Here is a 21,278-nt window from a genome sequence, read left to right as displayed (position 1 = left end):
TGAAAAAAATGAAAGCAGGGTCACAAAGAAACACTTGTCACTTGTGCTCACAGAAGGACTAATCAAAATACTTAAAAGGCAGAAGTCAAGTGACTTTCAACAGATGAATGAATAAACAAAATGCTGCATATACATGTATAATGGAATATTCAGCCTTGAAAAAGAAGGAAATTCTGACACATGCTACAGCTTTGGGTGAATCTTGAGGACATTATGCCAAGTGAGTAAGCCAATCACAAAAAGAAAATACTATATGATTCCACTTATATAGGTACCTAGAACAGTCAAATTCATAGAGAGAGAAAGTAGAATAGACTTTACTAGGGAAATGGGGAATCGTGTCTAATAGGTACAGAGATTCAGTTTTAAAGATGAAAAGAATTCTTGAGACTGGTTGCACAGTAATGTGAATGTACTCAACACTATTGAACTGTACAAGTGAAAATGGCTAACATGGTAAACATCATGTTTATTTTACCACAATTTTAAAAATATTTTAACACAGGTTTAAAGAAAACCATGAGGCCAGATAATATGTAAAGTCGTCTTCACCTGTACAGTATTTGAGTTAGAACTAACTACAATTATGTGATTTATCATGGCTGTGATACAAGATTCATGAATAAAACTGGAACAAAAAAATCATTATTCATAATATTTGCAGTATGTTTATTATGATCATTAACCTTTATGTTCCAAGGAATAAGAATTCAATGACTAATACTTACTCATGTTGTCTACAGAGATTCACTAAAATATTACTTAAATGTTGGAAAACTTATGGTCAAATAGAAAGTTCCACAGATTTAAGATTATTATTAATCTCTCTGCAAAACTGATATCCCCAGTTTGATGGCCATTAAATCTTGCCCACAAAAAGGGGCACTTTTCATCTGTGATCACCTATGCAGACACTGTAACACTCTTTTTTTTAAGATTTATTTATTTATTTATACAAGAACTGGGGTACAGGCCAGATGCGCAGGAGGGTGAGAAGATTCACCAGAGACAGAGCGGGGAACAGACAGGCAGACTGACGAAACACACTGCTGAGAGGAGCAGCAGGCGCGACAGGAGAGGTCTGCTGCGCCATGTGGGACCCTCACCGGCCAGCCAGGATCGAACCTGCACTGCAGAGGCTGTGGACAGCTTCACAGCGCTGCGCTCAACACCTGCACCACCAGGGAGGCCCAGACACTGTAACACTCTATGGTCTAATGTGCCAGATGAGCTATATACATGTTTGCCATGCCACCATGACTGAGTTCTAGTGTGCACAACCTCACCATGAAGCAGCTATCTCATCTAGGTGTGTCCACCGCACAATGCAGTCAACCTGTGCTTATTAAACTGATTTGAATTGGCATACCATTTACTCATAAATTCTCAGGTTTCACAGTACAAGTTGATGACATTTCTAAAATTAAATAAAACATCTTGTCATTTTACTATATAATTCTATTTATTCCTTCCTTAAAACAGGTTGACCTAAGTTAATATATTATTATTAAATTTTCTCATTTATTCTCTATGGTTTTATTTTTTTTAAGATTTATTTATTTATGCATACAAGAACTGGGGAGTAGACCACAGATACTGGGGAGTAAGGGGATTCACCAGAGAGAGTGGGGAGCAGAACAGGCAGATCTACTTAAATTCACTACTGAGGGGAGAAGCAGGCAACAGGAGAGGTCTGCTGCGCCATGTGGGTTCCTCCCTTGTGGCCTGGGATGGAACTCATGTTGCACATAGCTTGATAGCCTATGTCTTTAACCCTTGCGCCGCCAGGGAGGCCCCTCTCTTTGGTTTTAACTTAAAATTTTAAAACATTACTTTAACGCCTCTAAGTGAATTTTAGAAATCTATTTAACTGGCCACAGAATAAGTATTTACTAGTTTAAATGAAAGTAGAAATAGAGTAATAATAATGACCTATCAGTAAGCAAAGAAATCAAAATATATAGCCAGTAGCACATAGTGATGTTCAACATCACTATTCATAAAAGAAGAACAAATCAAAACCACAGTATGATACCACCACAAAACTCACTAGCCTAGCTAAAATTAAAAACACTTACAAGTCCATGATTGGATAGACTGTCAAGCAACTAGAACTCTCAAATAATGCTTAGGAGAATATAAAACAAACGGCATAACCACTTTCTAATAGGTTAGACATTTCTTATATAGTTAAAAAAAAAACCCCACACAATTCACTCCTAAGTATTTACCTAAGACAAATAAAGCATATATCAAAACAAAGACTTATTCATTTAAATATGAATGTTAAAAATTGAAAGCAACTCAAATAGTCAATAGATAAACAAACTATACTGTATTGTTATAATCGAATGCTATCCATCAATAATAAGGAATGAACCACTAAAAGCTGACACAAAAACATAATTTTTTTGTGTAAACCAATCTAAATTATAGAAAGCAGAGCACTATTTTCCTAGAGTTAGCAATGTGGATGAGGAGAAACTGACAGCGAGGAGACACAAAGAGTTATTTGGGGTGATGAAATGTTCTATGTTTTCATTGTGATTGTGGCTACTGAAGGATTTATATTTTTCAAAACTCACCCAATTATACACTTAAATAGTGGATTTCGTTGTATGTAATTTATACTGTTTTCTGGAAAGTTATAGTAAGCAGTATTTTAATGTTTGACACTTCCGAAATTTTCATCATTTTCTTTCTCAAAAAAATTTATATGAAAATTAAATATATGTTATTTTGTATTAATAGAAGTATATGTTACTCAAAACATACATAAAAATAGGAATTATAAAGAACTACAGATCAATTATTTAAACATCCTGTTAATTGAGACAACTTCATTAACTAATCCAGTGACATAATATATACTTAAGCAAAAGGTTATGACTGAAAGTAGTGGACATAAATTCATGTCAAAAATCTCATTACTGGTGCTTAGTATAGATATTTTCTTTAACTTACTATGTGACTGTCAAAAACTAGAGAAGTACTAATCTGCCATCTTTCATTGCTTGTGTTTGCAATATTAATGCTATCTTCAGTCTGTAGGCTATATGCGGGAAATCTTTTAAGTCACTTGTCCATATTATGAAAATAGTTTAACTATATCTAGACTATACAATCCATTAATTTATTTTACTAGAAACACAGAAAATGCAACAAAAGATCATATGTACATATACTGTGATTTATGTAATTTCTTTTTTTCCCAGTAGCACTCAAAGATAGGATATTCTGAATTGCATTCTTTTATTGATAACTATATTTACTGTATTTTAGCTAAAAAATGAAATAGAAATTACAAAACATTCATTTTTCTTACTCTAATATGTGTTCTTGCATAAACCTAGAACGTAAAAATGTTCCACTCAAATGACATCTAAAATTGACTACTTACATTATTCAGAAATTAGTGTTTAAAAAATGGAGTGTGTCTGTGTGCATATGTAACACTAAACATTTATTTTTCATCACTATTGAGAAGACACTTCAATATTCCCTACTTGACTCACTAATTCAACAAAAATTTATTGAGCACTACTATGTGCCAGATTATGTATGCTAGGTTGAACTAGAGTGAGGGAAAAAGAAGACATGTTCTATGGATCATCAATTTACAATACAGTTTTGGGGAGAGACACCACCCACATAAATCAGCTAAAACCACAACAATGAATCCATCTGTGAGGGAATTACATGAGGTTTGGAAATGCATTAACAGAAAGATAATCTGGTTTGGGTTTTATGCTGGCTTCCCTAAAGACCATAACTGCTGAGCATCAGTGTTCAAAAACATATTATTAAGACATGTATAAACAAACCAAGGTATAAACAATAATAGTTGTAGGATCAAATAGTGTGAAGTTTCTTTTGTATTCAACTGATCTGTGGTATCATTTAGCCTTGATCATATCACATATTTTTATCCCTCTTATTAACTCAAATCAATTATAGTAATTTACCCTGGCACAAAAGAGATCATAAATTCATATGAAAACACACTGATTGAAGAGCAGTCTCAGTTACATTGTAGTATTTCATATAATCTGGAATATGTTCATAATTTCATTGTAGATTATCTAAATAAACACACATATGTGCACATACACACAGAGACACATACAAAGCATATACTTGAGACTATATCCATATACTACACTCTGAGAAACCCTGCTCTTTGTAGTCATTTTCCTACCTCCTTTTCAACAACAGGGTATCTGATAAGTAAATAAATAATTTATCCTTAGATCTGTAAAATGCCTTGTAGTCTACAAAGCACCACTACAAAGATGTTCTCTCTTTTGATGTTAGTAACAATTCTGGGTAAATTATCCATTTAAAGATTAGGAAACTAAATCTGGGGGTCGTAAACCGATGTTACCTCAGTTACCTCTTCCTTTGGAGACACTTCCTTGAGCAAATCATATTATAAATAATTTTCATTTGGAACTTAAAGTTTTTCTTTCAGATACTGATCTTGAGAAGGCTCAGCTATATAGTGAGATCTAGTTGAGTGTGAACATACTTTTTTTTTTAAGATTTATTTGTTTGTTTGTTTGTTTATATAAGAACTGGGTACAGTCAAAAGCGAGGGAGGGTGAGAGAATCCACCAGAGCCAGAGCAGGGAACAGAACAGACAGACTGACGAAATAAGTCACTGCTAAGGGGAGCAGCGGGCAGCAGGAGAGATGTGGGACCGTTGCCCAGAAGCTGGGGATCGAACCGGCACTCCAGAGCCTGTGGGCAGCTTCGCGACCCAGCGCTCAACCACTGCACCACCAGGGGAGGCCCGAGAACATACTTTTTATTTTATTTTATTTTTTTTATTTTTATAAATTTTATTTTTATATTCCCATACTTTTTAGCAAAGATTAAAGAGTTCACCTGCTTTGACAAAAAGATAGGTACTCTTTAAATTATGTTCCAAATTGTTAAAATTATATGTAAAGCTAAGTATGAATTATCCTAAAAGTTTTCTGCTTTCTATTTAATAAAAAAAATTATTAAAACAATTTAATCTTTCTAAGCAAAAAAGATATTGTTGAAATTGATAGTATGATAAGCAAATTGGGTATTCATTGGAAATGTCTACCTCTAAGAAGAAAATTATAGAATCAATGAAAACAAGTTTATGCAACTAATCAATTTGTTGAAGAAGAAAATTTTCTGCAATTCAACTCTGGGTGGAACTTTGAATAGTTACACTAAATGAATAGTTGAAGTCTCTATTAACTAGGAACCCAAATTTCAGTCCAGTAGATAGAATATTAATGCATTAGTCTTGTGTTAATCTTATATCCTAAGACATCACTACATTTGACCCCAAATAACTATATTTTATGAATTGAATAAAATATTGGAGATGCCTGATCTTTACTGAGAAATCTTCACCTATTTTCTCTAATCAATATGGCAATTCCAATGGGTGCCAATACAGCAAGAAGAACAATACTGTCCCTGAAGGTCACAGCAAGTTAATGTCCATTCTGATCTAGAGCCTAAGCCGACCTACCTCATAATTTAGAACAATGCAAGGAAAAACCAGAGGTACTTGCTTAGGAAATAAAATGGAAGCAACTTTTTTTCATTTCTTTTATTGTATTACCTTTTTTATTGTGGTAATGCTGGTTTACAACACTGGGTATTATTTAGAGGTATAGGTTCACATCTCTTCAGATGTGTGTTACCACACCACACCCACCACCAAAGCACTCACAGTCCTCCATCATAGTCCACTGGGCTCCCACCCTTTTACTTCACCCCACCCCACCCTCCTCTGCACACCTCAATTCTTCATCAAATTTCTAGGGTTTTTTGGTTTAGCCTTGTCTGTTCCTTGATTTTATTTCTCTATTCCACATAAGAGTAAAATCATCAGAAAGAGAAACTTCTAACATTTTGTTTAGCATAATCCCTTCCAGTTCGATCCATATTGTTGCAAACAACTTGATTTCATTTTTTTTTTCCTTTATAGTGGGTAGCATTCCGCTGTGTATATACCACATCTTCTTTTTTGGTAAAGATTTATTTATTTATACAAGAACCAGGGTACAGGCCAGATGCGCAGGAGGGTGAGAGGATTCACCAGAGACAGAGTGGGGAACAGACAGGCAGACTGATGAAATATACTGCTGAGGGGAGCAGCGGGGGCGACAGGAGAGGTTTGCTGCGCTGTGTAGGACCCTTGCCAGCCATCCGGAATCGAACTGGCACTGCAGAGGTTGCGGACAGCTTCACAGTGCTGAGCTCAGCTGTCTGCACCACAAGGGGAGGCCCTATACCACATCTTCTTAATTCATTCATCTGTCCTTGGGTGAATAGGTCATTTCCATACCTGGGCTATTGTAAAAGTGCTACAATGAACACATCAAAGCATATATCCCTTCATATTAGTATTTTTGCATTCTTTGGGTAGATACATAGGAGTGGAATTGCTGAATCCTATGGCAAATCTATTTTTTAAAATATTTATTATTTATGCAAATAAGAGCTAGGGTACAGGCCCAAGATGTGGGAGTGAGAGGATTCACCAGAGAGCGTGGGGAACAAAACAGGCAGATTGAAATACAATGCTGAGGGGAGCAGTGGGTAAGACAGGAGAGGTCTGCTGCACAATGTGGGTTACCTCCCTCATCAAGGATCGAACTCACGTTGCAGTGGCTGTGGATAGCTTCATAGTGCTGAGACTTAACCCCTTGTGCCACCAGGGAGGCTCCTGCCAAATCTATTTTTAATATATTTTTTAAATTGTATACTTTCCAAAGGGGTTGAACCAACATTTTCACCAACAGTATACATGGGTTCCTTTTTCTACATAACTTCATTAACACTTGATATTTCTGGTCTTTTTTGTGTGGGTCATTCTAATGGGTATGAGGTGGTATTTTATAATATTATGGTTTTGATTTGCAGTTCTCCAACAGTAAGTGATATTGAGCCTTTTTTCTAGTGTCCATTGGTCATCTGTAAGCTTTCATTGCAGAAGACTCTATTTAACTCTTCTACCCATTGTTTTAATTGTTTTTTTTTTTAAGATTTATTTATTTATACAAGCACTGGGTACAGTCAGAAGCGTGGGTGGGTGAGAGAATTCACCAGAGCCAGAGCAGGGAGCAGAGCAGGCAGAAGGACCGAAGTACACTGCTGAAGGGAGCAGCAGGTGGCAGGAGAGGTCTGCGCGCCATGTGGGACCCTCGCCCGGCGGCAGGGGATCATACTGACCCTGCATAGGCTGCGGGCAGCTTCGCAGCCCAGCGCTCAACTGCTGCGCCACTAGGGAGGCCCTTAATTGGGTTTTTTGATTTCTTTTTGTTGAGTTGTATATGTCAGTTATAGATCTTGGATATAAAATGCTCCTTATCAAATGTGCAACTGGTTTTAAGTATCGTTACAGAGGATGTACTACTTGAGACTTGACAAAGAACAAAAGATAAATGTCATATCTAATATTATAGAAAGGGGGGTTAGACCCCCTCAATTTTCCATTAGAGGAGTCAGAAAATATTATTATTACTATTATTAATAATGAAAACAGCAATAATAAAGTAATAAATGTATTCAAGACATTATGTCAGGTAATTATTAAATTCTTTAATGAATACATCATTTACTATCTAAAGGTAAGTGTAAGCTAGATAATATTATTCCCATTAGACACATGAGGAAATTAAGTCTCAGAAAGGCTAATTAGTCCAAAATCATGTAACTAGAGTTAGGAACAGACTTTGAACCTAAACCTTCTAACTATGAATCGCACTCTTGTACTTTCTGTATAACCTACTTTCATTGATGAAGGAATTCTCAAAGAATACTTCTCAGCTATAAGCAATGGAAGAGAGATAGAGAGTAGTCAATAATATTAAGTGTCAAAAAAAAATTCAGAAAGATTCTAGAGACTAATATTGGATTTGGCCCTATTTAGAGTACACAGATGTATGGTTAGCTTCCAAATTTTACAGGATTAAGAGGTAGACATAGAAAAGGGAAATATATGACTCCATCAGGAAAACTGGTATTGAGAGAAATAAATGAAAAATACTAGGGAGGGGATAAAGATACCACAGGAGGTCCCTGTGCAATATTATCCAAAATCCCTTACTTCCTAGGCCCCTCACTTCCTTATACAGATTCCCTCATTTCATTTGAGCTTTCCCATAATTCTCTATACCAGAAATACCTTATTCTAGCATATTTTTCTTGTAAACTCCAACTTATCCTTACCATGCAGCTCAAAGGTCACATGCTTGGTGAAGACACTATTGAACTTCACTCTCAAGAGTAATCTCCATCTTCACTACTGAGTTATTTTGTATTCAGTTCTTTAACATCCATCTTCCTCAAAAGTTGGCTTCTGAGTTATGAAACAACCTAAGTGCTCAGTGACAGATGAGTGGATTAAGAAGGTATGATATATACATAAAGGTATACTACTTAACTATAAAAATAAAGGTGAACTAGAGGAACTGAAGGGTATTAAGTGAAATAAGTCACAATGAGAACACAAATATTGGATGATTTTACTCATATGTGAAATATAAAGAAATGAAACAGAGGAACAGATAAATCTAATCCAAACAAACCCTAGAAATGAGACTGTAGAATTGAGTTTAGTAAAGGGAAAGGGTGAAAGGAAGCAAAGGGGGTGGGGGCCCAATGGTCTATGGTGGAGACTTGGAGGTACTTTGGTGGTAGGTGTGGTGTGGGAACATCATCTGAAGAGGGATCAAACTATACCCCTAAGTTATATACAGTGTTGTAAAACAATGCAAACTCAATTAACAAATAAACAAACAGAGGAGGAAAGCCTGGATTAATTAATCAGTAGTGTTTGGGAGCCAATATACAATTTGAAAAAAAAAGAGGTTAGCCTCCTATAACCAGGTATCATGTCAAATTACCTTTTGGAACCCAAGCATTCAACACTGACTGGAACATTCCTCTTAAAAAACAAACAAACAAAAAACAAAACAAAAAAAAAAAAAAAAAACAGTATCCAGAACCAATCATGGTAATCAAACTCCAGATGAGAAAATATATTTAAAATCACTTAATACAGAAAGAAAATGACTACTTGACCATTTAAATAGCAGAGCTGTTATTTTTATAAATACTCAGAAAATATGGTGAACTAAAGGACCTTCATATTAGACTGGCACAGCAAAGTTTATTTCCATTGTAAATCAGCATGTTCTTTGAAACAATTTACTTTTTTATGTTGGAATATAAAAATTAGAACTTCTGGTTCTAAAACAATATATACTTTTTAAAATAAATACGCTATTTAAGAGCCAAAATCACTCTTGCTTTATTTTTAAAAAGACATTCAACTGGAATTCATTTTAAAATGTACTCTCATCTTTTAGAATGTCTGCCACAGTCTTAATTATGAGAACACTGTCCCCTCATGGAACCAAGCCAATGAGAATGAAATCCAAAATAAAAGCAAACCAGTGGAAATGTCTTTGTTTCTGTTGATTATATGAGATAATGGTCTCAGAAATGAAAAGAATTCTATTCATGTCTAAAAAAGCTAGGATGCAGAGAGAGCAAACCTCTTGACCCTGACAAGAAAAGAAAGATAAAGGCAAGTTGAGATCTTCAAACTAGCAAAGGGATTCACTAAAGATATTACTGATCAAAATTTGATCCAATAAAATATTCTGCTAAAGATTTAATATACCATATAGTGTTTATATATATATATATACTATAAATATTTTTAAACACATAAAAAAGGCAATGTCCCCCCTTGGTTTCTTAAGCAACCACTGATTGCTTTCAACAGAAGAATGTTCTCATGGGTACATTGCTAGTTATCAAGGTTTCTTTGTGGTTGGAACGATATAGCACATCACAGGAATGTAGCAAACAGAAATGAGGACAGAAATGACCTACTGTTTCATGTGAGAAGCTCAGGGTATTCATATCAAACTTCAATTACTAAAATCAATTTCCTAAAGCCTCAGGTATCATTTTAAAGATACCCATAAAATACTTGTATTAGAAAAATTAATTTAAAATCTTTCTTGAAGATTGCCCTTTGTCTAGAATTTAACTGACAATACTGGTTGGATCTATTTCCCAAATAAAATGTTGTTTATCCTTGTGACCAAAAGGGTTAATGCTCACTCTTCAAAGATGTACCATAATTTAGGTAGAAATGCTAAATATATGACAGATTGATACTAACAAAAAAAGAAACACTCATAGCCACTAGTTACTCCATTCACTGCAATAACACACATTATGGAGAAAGCATCACTGCCTAGACAGCTGATTTACATAAAAACAAAGGTTTTAATTGAATATAATTTGAAATGAGTTTTTATGACATAAATAGAGTCTTCAATGTGTCAGTTACACACCAAAGATGCACTAGAAACACGCTGAGTCTCTAGGCAGGAAAAGTAAAAACTCCAGTACTATAAACAATCTGAACAAAGGCAACAGGTTCTTTGAAAAAAAATTATACCCATGAACTCAAATATAGACTTTCATCCCTAGAACTTCGCTGTATCTGAAATGTTATGTTTAGAAGAAGCAGTATAGCTACAACATACTTGCCAACTATGAAAGCTGTGTTCCATTTTCCCAAGAAAAGAAAAGACAGAGATGTTAGAGGAAGAACTTGAAAGACTTGGAGACCTGGTCCAAGGTGGTTGAGGAATTATCCTCCATGCTGGCAATATTTATGAATATCTTGAGCCCAAGATTAAAACAAGAATAGAAGTTCTCACTTTCATCCAGATTCTATCTGCAAAAGAATCTAAACTAGCTGGCTATGAGAGAGAGTGAAATAGTAGAAAAACATTTTTTTCCCACTCCTGGATTTTTCATTCAGTTCTAGGGGTCAGAACTGAATGGGTAAGAACTTTCTCAGAATTAGGCATAAAATGACCAAATTGAAGAATAATCTATAAGAAACTATAAGAAATCATTCAAGGCAGGGGGATAAAAGAAAGAAGAGTTCTAGTCATAGTTTGGAGTCCATCAGAGCAAAAATTCTTTTTTTTTTTTAATTAATAAATTTTATTTTTATATTCCCCATACAATTGCAATCCCCCCATTCTGACCCCAAAAATTCTTTATAAAACTTATGGGATGGGTAAAATAAAAACTTCAGTTTCTAATTAAATTGAATTTAAATAAATTTAGGAATTTTATAGAATTGAAAAACAATGACTATATTTGGAGACTGGCATTCTGTGGTGCTTTTTCAAAAAATGAAAAATTAAAAAAGATCAATAAAGTTGATATTTTATAAGACCTTGCAAATTTTGCTCAGAATTGTCTTCCTGATCAGATTGTCAGAGGAAAGGTGAAACACTGAATCTTGAGATAATACAAAATAATTATTATTATTTTGTAATTATTATTACACAATAAAATTAGAGTCCATAGGACTTTGAACTATATTTTAGGATCTTAACATCTTAAAGAAAATATTATACTGTTTCACCATGTGATATAAAAAAAAACACTTTGTTGAAAAAAAAGGAAATGAGAGTTCTCACCTTCTTTTGGTATAAGGGGATGTAAGGCATCACCTTCCTTGAGAAAAGAGATAATTGTAACTAAAAAAGACGCCGGTTGGGAATAAGCCATATGGCATAATCCAGTGCTTTCCATAGTGTAGTCCATGTATACATGAGATTATTTATTATGAGGAAATGAACAATGTGTGTTTGTGTGTGTGAGAGAGAGAGAAAGAGAGAGAGAGAGCGCGCGCTTCTATCTTCTATATAATAGATGATGATATTGATTTCTTTACTTCTGGCAACAATTTAATTTTTGTTTTCTTTAATGTACATATTCAATATAAAAACAGTGATTGTGTTTAATAAGCATACAGACCCCTTCCACAGACTCCATGTAATGAGGTGATTGGCCTTTTCTAACTTTAGACAAAGCTTGAAGATTTATTTTTTGGTTTAATGTCTGCACTGAGAAAAAACAAGTACAGGTGACACCATTTGAAAAAGAGAAGGATTAAGTGAATTAGTATAATACCACAACCCTCTTCTCTACTCAATTCCCAGGCAGAGGAAAAAAAAATATTAAACTGAGCATGAGAAGTTAAAAAAGTTAAGAAGTCCAGTTAGAGGAACCTATGCTGAAGTAAAAAAGACCAATTCATTAATTCAATTTTAGTCCCACAATTTTAAATATAAGCCAATTTCTTTCAGATATCATTACTTAGCATAAGAGTCAAACACCCTTCTGGCACTCTCCCTTGCTCATTCTATTTTCCTCTCCTGAAAAAGAGTTTAACTTTGAGTCCCTACATCTATTCTTTAGGAACAGATATCCCTTTCCTTCACAATTACTTATAATTGTAAAAACAACATTCTTCTTGAAGATAACAAATTGCAGGCAAATCTCAAGATAATGCTTTATGACTTGATCTTTCTCACTTATTTTCTCATTACTTTGTAGAAGAAACAACAAGCCAACGTTTTCATAATCCTTGCGCAAAATTATTACTGGCATGAATAGCAGTATGCCTTACCCAAGTAAGCTAAAAGTGTCCTGAGTATGAATAAGCCCTGTAGTAAACATGTGATGATGAATTCATTCTTAGTTTTTTAAATGGGATGACTCAGCTCTCCAGACCTTTAAGATAATTTTCACTAAACATATTTATGTCACCATAATGCCCAGGAACTTTCTAAACATCACAAGGTAAAATCCCTGCCCATAAGGTTTATGCATCCTCTCCTTTATTAAGCACTGCTATAATTCAGTTATATAAAAATATGAGAATGATTTCACCAGTATTGTGACAGAGAAGGTTCTTTGCTTGATAAGAAAACTTAACAATTAACCTGAGGGATACTACACTGACAGACTCCAATAACTCAGTATAAGACAGAAGAACCACTGGCACCTCAAAAACCAATACAAACTATATCAGAGGGGAAGTGGAAGAGAGTAACATATCACTAAACAGGAAGTTGGTAGAAGAAACACCTATAGGCTGCGACAAGGGGCACAGATGGCAGGGCTGTTAGCTCAGCCAAAGGGCCTAGGGAGAGGAGAGTAGAAACTGTACAGAGGAACACAACCTTGATCCAAGTTAAGCCCATAAAAAGGAGCTGGAGTGCTCCACATAAGCTGGACCCTCAGTAAGGACGACAAAGAAAGTTCTCTAAGGCATTCTCCTTCACCCCACCCCTTGTGATTGGTACTGACCTCGTGAAGTTCACTGACAAGCAAACAGATGGCCAATTCATAGATCAGGAATAGGAGAAAGGAAAGATAGACATGGCACCACAAACAGAAAACAGACCCCCCGCCCCGAACATGTTGGTAACAGCAGATAACAATGGTATGAAACAAGAAATCAATCAAAAGAAAAAGAAGGGAAGAACACAGATTTCTGGAGCACAAATAATATGCTGAAGAACAACTAATTTATGACAAAAGAGTCAGAGCTTATAATTGAACATGGAAATAAATGCTGTTTGAAAAATTGAACTGCCTATGCCAATGAATGAAACTGGACCACTATCAAATACCATATACAAAAATAAACTTGACATAGATTAAAGAACTGTACCTAAGACTTAAAATTATAAAATACATATAAGAAAACACAGGTAACATTTTCCTTGACATCTGCCATAGAGACATGTTCAGAGACTTGACTCCAATGGCAAGGGAAACAAAAGAAAAAAAAAAATGTGACTACTTCAAACTAAAATATTTCTGCACAGCAAAAGAAACTTGCAACAAATGAAAATATACCCTACTGAATGGGAGAAATTATTTGCATATCATATGTCCCAAATGGTATTAATATTCAAAAGATAAAAAGAAGTCATAACGCTCATCAATAAAAAAAAAATTAAAAAATGGGCAGAGGCTCTGTATAGACACATCTCCAAAAACATACAGATGGCAAGTAGGCATATGAAAAAATTTTGTCATCTCATTGAGAAATGCAAATCAAATCAACAATTAGGTATCATCTTACACCTGTGAGAATGGCTATTATCCAAAAGATAAGAAGCAACAGGTTTAGAGAGGATGTGGAAGAGAATGTTTATATACTGTTGGTTGGAATGTAAATGGGTACTGTTATTATAGAAAGAAGTATAGATTTTCTGGAAAAAATTAAAAATAGAAATTCCATATAAAACTGTTATCCCACTTTGGGGATAATACAAAAAAAACACAAAAGCACAAATTCAAAGAGATATATGCACCTCAATGTATTATTTAAAATAGCCAAGAGATAGAAACAACCTTAGTGCCCATTTGGCAGACAACTGGATAAAGATGGGGTGTATATATCTATAGCAGAATGCTATAGAGCTATAAAAAGATGGAATCCTGCCATTTGCAACAACATAGATAGATCTAGAAGATATAAAGCAGATAGGGAAAGACAAACACCATATGATTTCATTCATATGGGATATAAGGATAAAATAAGCAAAACAATGATTTATTTTGTTAAATAACACAAAAAACAAACTTTTGGACTGTGAGACCAAATAGTGGCTGCCATAGTGGGAAAGAGGGCAGGTAAACGGAGACAAAGGGGACAATGGTTTAGTGAAGGACAGAAGTGGACTTTGAGCAGTGAATTTAACCCTTTGCACTCCGCTGTCCCCTCTCAGGGGACATCGGAATTCTAGCATATCGGATGTCCCCTCTCAGGGGACATTGCAATTTATTAGTGATTACGGGGAATTAAGGTTATTTCAACGCAACTTTTTGAGACATGCATGTTTCCCTGAAGTTTTATCTTAAAATGGCACAAGAAATTAAATCAAAATATCGTAAAATGTTTCGGAGTGCAAAGGGTTAATGTAATATATACCTGTGCTGATGCTCAAAGATATGAAACCTTTGAAACTGAAATGTTATCATAATTCAATAAAAAGAAATTAAATGATTGTTGATATTTAAGTGTGAAAGAAATACAGATTTGTGATAAAGAATGGGAAAAAGAAAACCTAGTGTTCAAGTCAGAAACAAGCACTCGCTTTTAGAAGTCTAGAGGCTCTTTTAAAACACTACATATTCTTTGAATATTTATCTCTGTATCCCCATACTTTGAATTTGTATCTTCGTATCTTTATGGTCTAGCATAGAACAAACCTGGTAAATACAGAAATGCTTGTGAAACATTTGCTGAATTAACCTGAGAAATGACCTAACCCTATCTTAGTACCCACTGGGCTGAAACTATAACATAATCCAAGTCATTTTTGGGCACAGTTGTGCTGGAGAGTCAGCACATGGAACAGCACAGCATCCTCTCTGAAAATAGCAACTCCTTACCTGTTGTTGTACTGGTACTTGCTGTACCACCTGTGTAGGCACTGCTGCTTGACTAGCCACAGATGTCTGCAAAGTCACTGTCGAACCTGTGTCCGACCCAGTCTCTGATGTCTGCATGATGGTCTCTGAAGTATAGTAAAAGAGAAATAAAGTGTTAAATTTCCTTCTTGAATGACCAGCTGCCTTATTTGTTCTTAAAATTCTCTCCTGAAACTTTGAACTCTCAGAATACTTCTTACCCCAACATACTGTCAAGACAGTCCATGCATATTTATAGTCCATTTGACCATTTATTTGATACAGAAAATTACTAATTCAAATTTTCTTAAATCCCCATCAGTTACCTCTTATCTTGATGTTATAAAGGTTAAACATCATTTAAATCTACCTTCCTCATCTCTTGTGAACTATTGTATTTAATCACATTACAAACTGTAGTCTAAAATTATGTCAAAATGTCAATTCTCAGAACACAAATCTTAACTGGATACAGATGTCATAAAATGTACTTTCTTTTTTTAAAGTATTATTTTTATTTATTTATGCATATAAGAAGAGAGGTATAGGCCAGAGGGGGTTGGGGGCAGAGGAGTGAGAGGATTCACCAGAGACAGTGGGGTGCAGAACAGAAGTATTGACTGAAATACACTGCTGAGGGGAACAGTGGGCAACACAGGAGAGGACTGCTGTGCCACATGGGCTAACTCCCTGGCTGGAGATAGAACTCATGCTGCATTGGCTGACTTTAACCCCTGTGCCATCAGGGAGGTCCCATAAAATGTACTTTCTTGACATTTTTTAATAGAATATTAGGATGTCACTGCATATGTGCAATTTGAAAATAAATATTTCTAAGGTCTTTACCAATTACTATTTAGAGATAATTTTAAAAATGTATATCCCAAAACAAATTGAAATAACACTAAACTTAGCCAAATGATCAAACCCATTAGTTCTTCTCTGCCTCTATGTTATGACGTAGTAGTAAAATCAAAGTTAAGTTACATTCTTACACAAAGATAGCCAAACATTAATGTTTAATATTTTGAAAAATAGGGAAGACCGCTATTTCATGAATGAGATTTGTAAACAAAAACATGAAATTTTATTTCTGCCCTTCAAAATTTATCATGGCACATTTTTTCAGTTTTCATGTGCCTGAACTACTAACTCAGGATTAAATTTTGCAGTGTATGCCCTAACAAGTGTGGCTTCTCAGAACTCCTGGTGTAGATATTCACGTTTGCTACAGTATAGTCAAAACACTAAATATTAATTTGCTATTGAACCAGGACCAGAATTTTATCTTTCTGTTCTAGGTAGAAAAACAATATTTATTTGGTAGTCTAAGAAAAATATTTCATTATGGTTTAAAATATAAACAACTATAGCAAACATTAAGAAAATTCTACAAGAGTATTCAGTTCTTTCAAGTAGAAAATTAACCCCTCTTAGCATTATTAGTCACAGTATGACGTCTTCTAGCTCTCTCTTCCCCCCAAAGGTTTTTCTATCCTCTCATTTAATTTTAGAAATGGACGTGTGAAGACATCTAATCTACTCTTATTATTTTATAAACGAGGAAACTAAAACCCAGAGAGGTTAAAAGCCTTGTTCAAGGTGACAGCTGTAGACATGGAACTAACTAGGCTTTTTCATTGAACCAGTGCTTATTTTTTCCTAGACTTTGACATTGGTATCACTTTAGGTAACTCAGGGCCTAAAGTACCTATTCTTTTGTTAGTCAAAATCCTAAAACAACACAAAATCCTTAGCATACATAAAAGATAATAGCAGTAAGAGCACTGATTGTGTAGTATGTGCTAAAGACTCTTAAATGTTTTACATGTTAATTCATAATTCACAAATAAATTAACTCATTTAGCAATAGAATGTGGTTGGTATGTTTATAATCTCTACTTGCAGATAAAGAACCTCAGGGACACAGAGTGAAGGAAGGTTTGGGTTTAAAATATAAAATGAAAGCGATGAAGACTAATACCCCATTTACTTGGTTCAGCTGATATTTAATGCCAAGAAATAGTGGATTTGTGGGAAGGTTAATCTGTACCTGCCAGTTCTTCTATTTTTCCAAAATAAACTGAAAGTCCAGATTTTTATATGATACTATTACAGGACATGCTTTCCCCCTAACAATACCTTCTAAATGGTAGATTATTCTATTTTTTACAAAAATCAGCATTGATTTCCAAATACTAACACACACACCACCACCACCACCACATATCCCTTTGGACTAGCATTAAGACCATGAAAATATTCATAAAGTTTGAGGATGATAACATTCACTACATAAAACTCTTCCCTTACCAAGGTCAAATATCTAGGGAGTAGGAAAGGCAGAATTGGACTAACACTAAAATTTGTGCACTAAACTATAAAACCATGTTTGAAGATGTAAGTTTCATAATACGTGATGCACAGACAGCACTGAAGAAAGTAGAGAAAAGCAAACTGGTAAACTTTTGGATGAGAAAGAATGAAAAATGATCCAACTACATAAGAGGGGGAAACTTTACAGAATAGAGTAGGGACTGTAATGTAGACAGTGATGGCTTATATAACTTAGAGAGTTACAGAGAACTTTCATCCAGCCTTTGCCTCTCAACATACACCGCATCCAAATTGGGGCATAAAACCCATTCATCCCAGGACAACCAAAAATTATCCCAGGGCATCTTCTGTTTACTCTTAGCTACTGTTCATTACCCAGTTTCCATGGCTGCTGGACAACAGGGTCATGCCAATTAATAAGCATTTAGTCTCTAGAATTTGCATTCATTTTTACTTAATAGACAAAACTTCATTGTTCTCTAATTTCATTGCCTCCCTCAACTTTGAGCAAGGGGTTCTCTGTCAAGATCCTATGCATTAAGTGTGTCTCAGTCACATCCATTCCAGAAATTGGATCAAAGTCACAACCATAATTAGGTCTCTCATTTAACCAGTCCTTTTCAGGTGTTAAGCAATACGTTTAAGTGCTTGAAATATATCTTCTCATTTAATCCTCAGATCTCCCTTAATTATTACTTCCACTATACAAATGAAGAAACAAAGCTACAAATGGATTTAAAAAACTTGCTAAAAGCTACACTGCTAGAAAGGGGAAAAGCCTGATCTCAAACCTAGGTTTGTCTAACTCTAAAATTCATGCTGTGAACCACTGTACACTGCTTTGCCATATCATGATGAGAGGGTTGCCATTTAGTTTATCTGAATCCAAAGTCTTTGGAATTCTCCATCACTGTACTTGATCTAAACTTCTAACAAAAACAAATGAACATTCCCTCCCTAACATCAAAATTAAAAAAAAAATAGTTTTTTCTACTAAAGACATACTAAAATCCCCAAATAAGTATTTTTACAGAGGCACTTTAACGGATTAACTCTGAAAACCTGATTTAAGATCAGTTAGATCAATCAGAATGTTAAAGTATGTTTGAGGAGTACAACCCTCCTGCCAAATTTTGCTGAACAGATCATTTAAAGCCACTGACACATTCAGAGTATTTTGGTAGCTTTCCAATATTTCTACAAAGCAAGGATTATCACATGAGGGTAATGCCTTCACATGCTTGATTTGTAGGTTTTGTTTTAGACCAATGTAAAGGTTTGTATGTACATTTGAGGTGTTTCATTCAGCTAGCAGTGGTTTCTGGTGCTTTGTTTATGTTTGAGAGTAATTTAGTTAGTTTAGTTCCTTCACAACCTCCTTTCAAGTGATATTTGTTTATAAGCCACAAATGCAGTCACATTAATCCATTTTGATAAGCTAAATAAACCCCTGCAGTTTGTCCATGATGCAGCCCATATGTAAATGAGTTGTATATTCTTGCAGGAGAGACATGCACAATTTCAGTCTAGTCATCCTTGCCTAATGTGGCTGTCAGGTGTGTCAAGAGCAACAGATGCTTGTATGACAAAGGACCTTTTTATTCTGGCTAATTAAGCAGTTGGACACACCCGCCTGTTAACGGTTCTGCTTTGTACCCCCAGCTCTGGCTGAATCATGCGAATCTACAGCTAAATAGGCCACATTTTGAAAGAAGGCTAATTAACCCCTAAGAGAAGGAAAAGAGTATTGCAAAACCCAGCTGCTAAAAACAACAAGATTAGCATTTCTTCAACCTGATGGGTAAAACCTAGGCAAAGCAAATGTGTTTGGAACAAACATGCATTATTACAAGTTTCAAGGCATTCAAATATTCTTTGTGGAACTTCCTGAAGATTATTTAATACACTCAAATTCACAGTTGGATTCCTTTTATCATATACAATGTACATGTCAGAATAAATGCTTTAATAGTCTGACCTAATCAATTACTTATCAAACAGAACTATATAACTGGGCTAGCTTAAAAATACGTAGTATCCATCTAATTTTTATTGCAGGTTTTTCATCCAGAAATAATTTGCTCTCCAAAAAAGAAAGGTCTACAAAGTTGGGTACCACTACACTGACTATATTGTTTTTTCGCACTGAGGAATGTAACAGGTTTTAATTTAGTATAGAAAATAAAGACCTGTTATTTAATTTTCAAGAACAACAGAATTTCCTTTCTTTTTACTTAGTATAGAAAAACAAACAATGCTCATTTCAATTCTTACTGGAACCAATTAGCAAAATTATGATAGTCAATTTACAGCTTTAATAAAAATGTATCACATCTAAAATGTGACATTCAAGAATAAATTATTTAATTAGAACTGATCACACAAGATCACAAGAATACTATTTACAGGAAAAAGTGAAATTTTTCTTTTTTTCTTTTTAAAGATTTATTTATTTATACAAGCACTGGGTACAGTCAGAAGTGTGGGAGGGTGAGAGAATTCACCAGAGCCAGAGCAGGGAACAGAACAGGCAGATGGGCCGAAATACACTGCTGAGGGGAGCAGTGTGGCAGGAGAGGTCTGCACGCCATGTGGGACCCTTGCTGGTGGCCGGGGATTGAACTGGCGCTGCAGAGGCTGCAGGCAGCTTCGCAGCCCAGCGCTAAACTGCTGCGCCACCAGGGAAGGCACCAAAATGAAATTTTTCATAATAAAAAATTATCATTTTTAAAATAGTGATCAGGAATTTAACATTGGTATACTTTTACAGAGAAAGGTCTCAAATCAAACTGAAATTTTACACCATAAAAACTTTATTACTAGAGCATTACCGTTAATGCATTCTTGAATAAATATCAGAAAATAAATATTAATATACATAATGCCCATATCAATTATAATGTTAAAATTATTTCAATAGTAGGTTAACTAGAGACAAAAAAGTTTACTCTAACAAGAACACCTTAAGTATACTCAAAAAGTATGTAAGTGCTTATATTTAGTTTATCATAAGCAGTACAGTATATTTTATTATTGTTCACAAATTGTAGATCCTTTATATTAGCAAAATTTATAATAAATCTAAAAATATTAGGTAATTAAAATAAGCAGTGTTTTTGTGTGAAAAGAATTGCCAATATTTATTTTCCTGAGTATAAAATTAGTATGAAAAGTACAAAGATTTTTGACTATTCTAAAGTAGATAATGAAAAATATTAAAAGTATTCCAATTCTTCAAAAGAAAACTGAGGATACTAAGCAACTTTCAAAGAAGACAATAAAATGTAAAGTGATGGCGGCATATTAGAAATTATATAAATACACACATACATATGGCTTAAATATTGATGTGATAAATTTACCTACAAATAGAAAACATTATGACGTGGGTTTTCCCATCACATCTAGTACAAATGAAATAAACCAGTTAAAAAATATAAACTGTAGCCAGCATTTTTTATTTCAAATATATCTCTGTGAAAAATGTATTCATTATAAAACACAGGGTCTTATCAAATAATAAATCAAGAAACTGAAGGGATGTGAAAAGAAAATTTATGATTTTCTATATTATAAAAGCTCTGCTTCTTTACTTAGGTTTGATATTGTAATCCGCATCACTGTGTAC

At 34.5% G+C, this 21,278-nt stretch overlaps 1 protein-coding gene across 2 annotated transcripts in view; it reads right to left on the bottom strand.

Annotated features, from left to right (window-relative positions):
• RFX3 (regulatory factor X3) overlaps positions 1 to 15,420 on the bottom strand; it is a gene marked incomplete at its 3' end in the record, with an annotated part of 168,629 nt that extends 153,209 nt beyond the window's left edge. For both annotated transcript variants that reach the window (XM_084236135.1, XM_084236136.1), the window contains exon 1: positions 15,296 to 15,420. In XM_084236135.1, coding sequence (XP_084092261.1) covers positions 15,296 to 15,412 — 117 coding nt within the window. In that variant the 5' untranslated portion in view covers positions 15,413 to 15,420. The remainder of the gene's footprint in view (positions 1 to 15,295) is intronic.
• Positions 15,421 to 21,278: the final 5,858 nt, after the last annotated feature.

The sequence above is a fragment of the Talpa europaea genome, assembly GCF_964194135.1.
Source record: "Talpa europaea genome assembly, chromosome: 7".
Classification (NCBI taxonomy): domain Eukaryota; kingdom Metazoa; phylum Chordata; class Mammalia; order Eulipotyphla; family Talpidae; genus Talpa; species Talpa europaea.
This window is presented reverse-complemented; position numbering and strand designations above follow the sequence as displayed.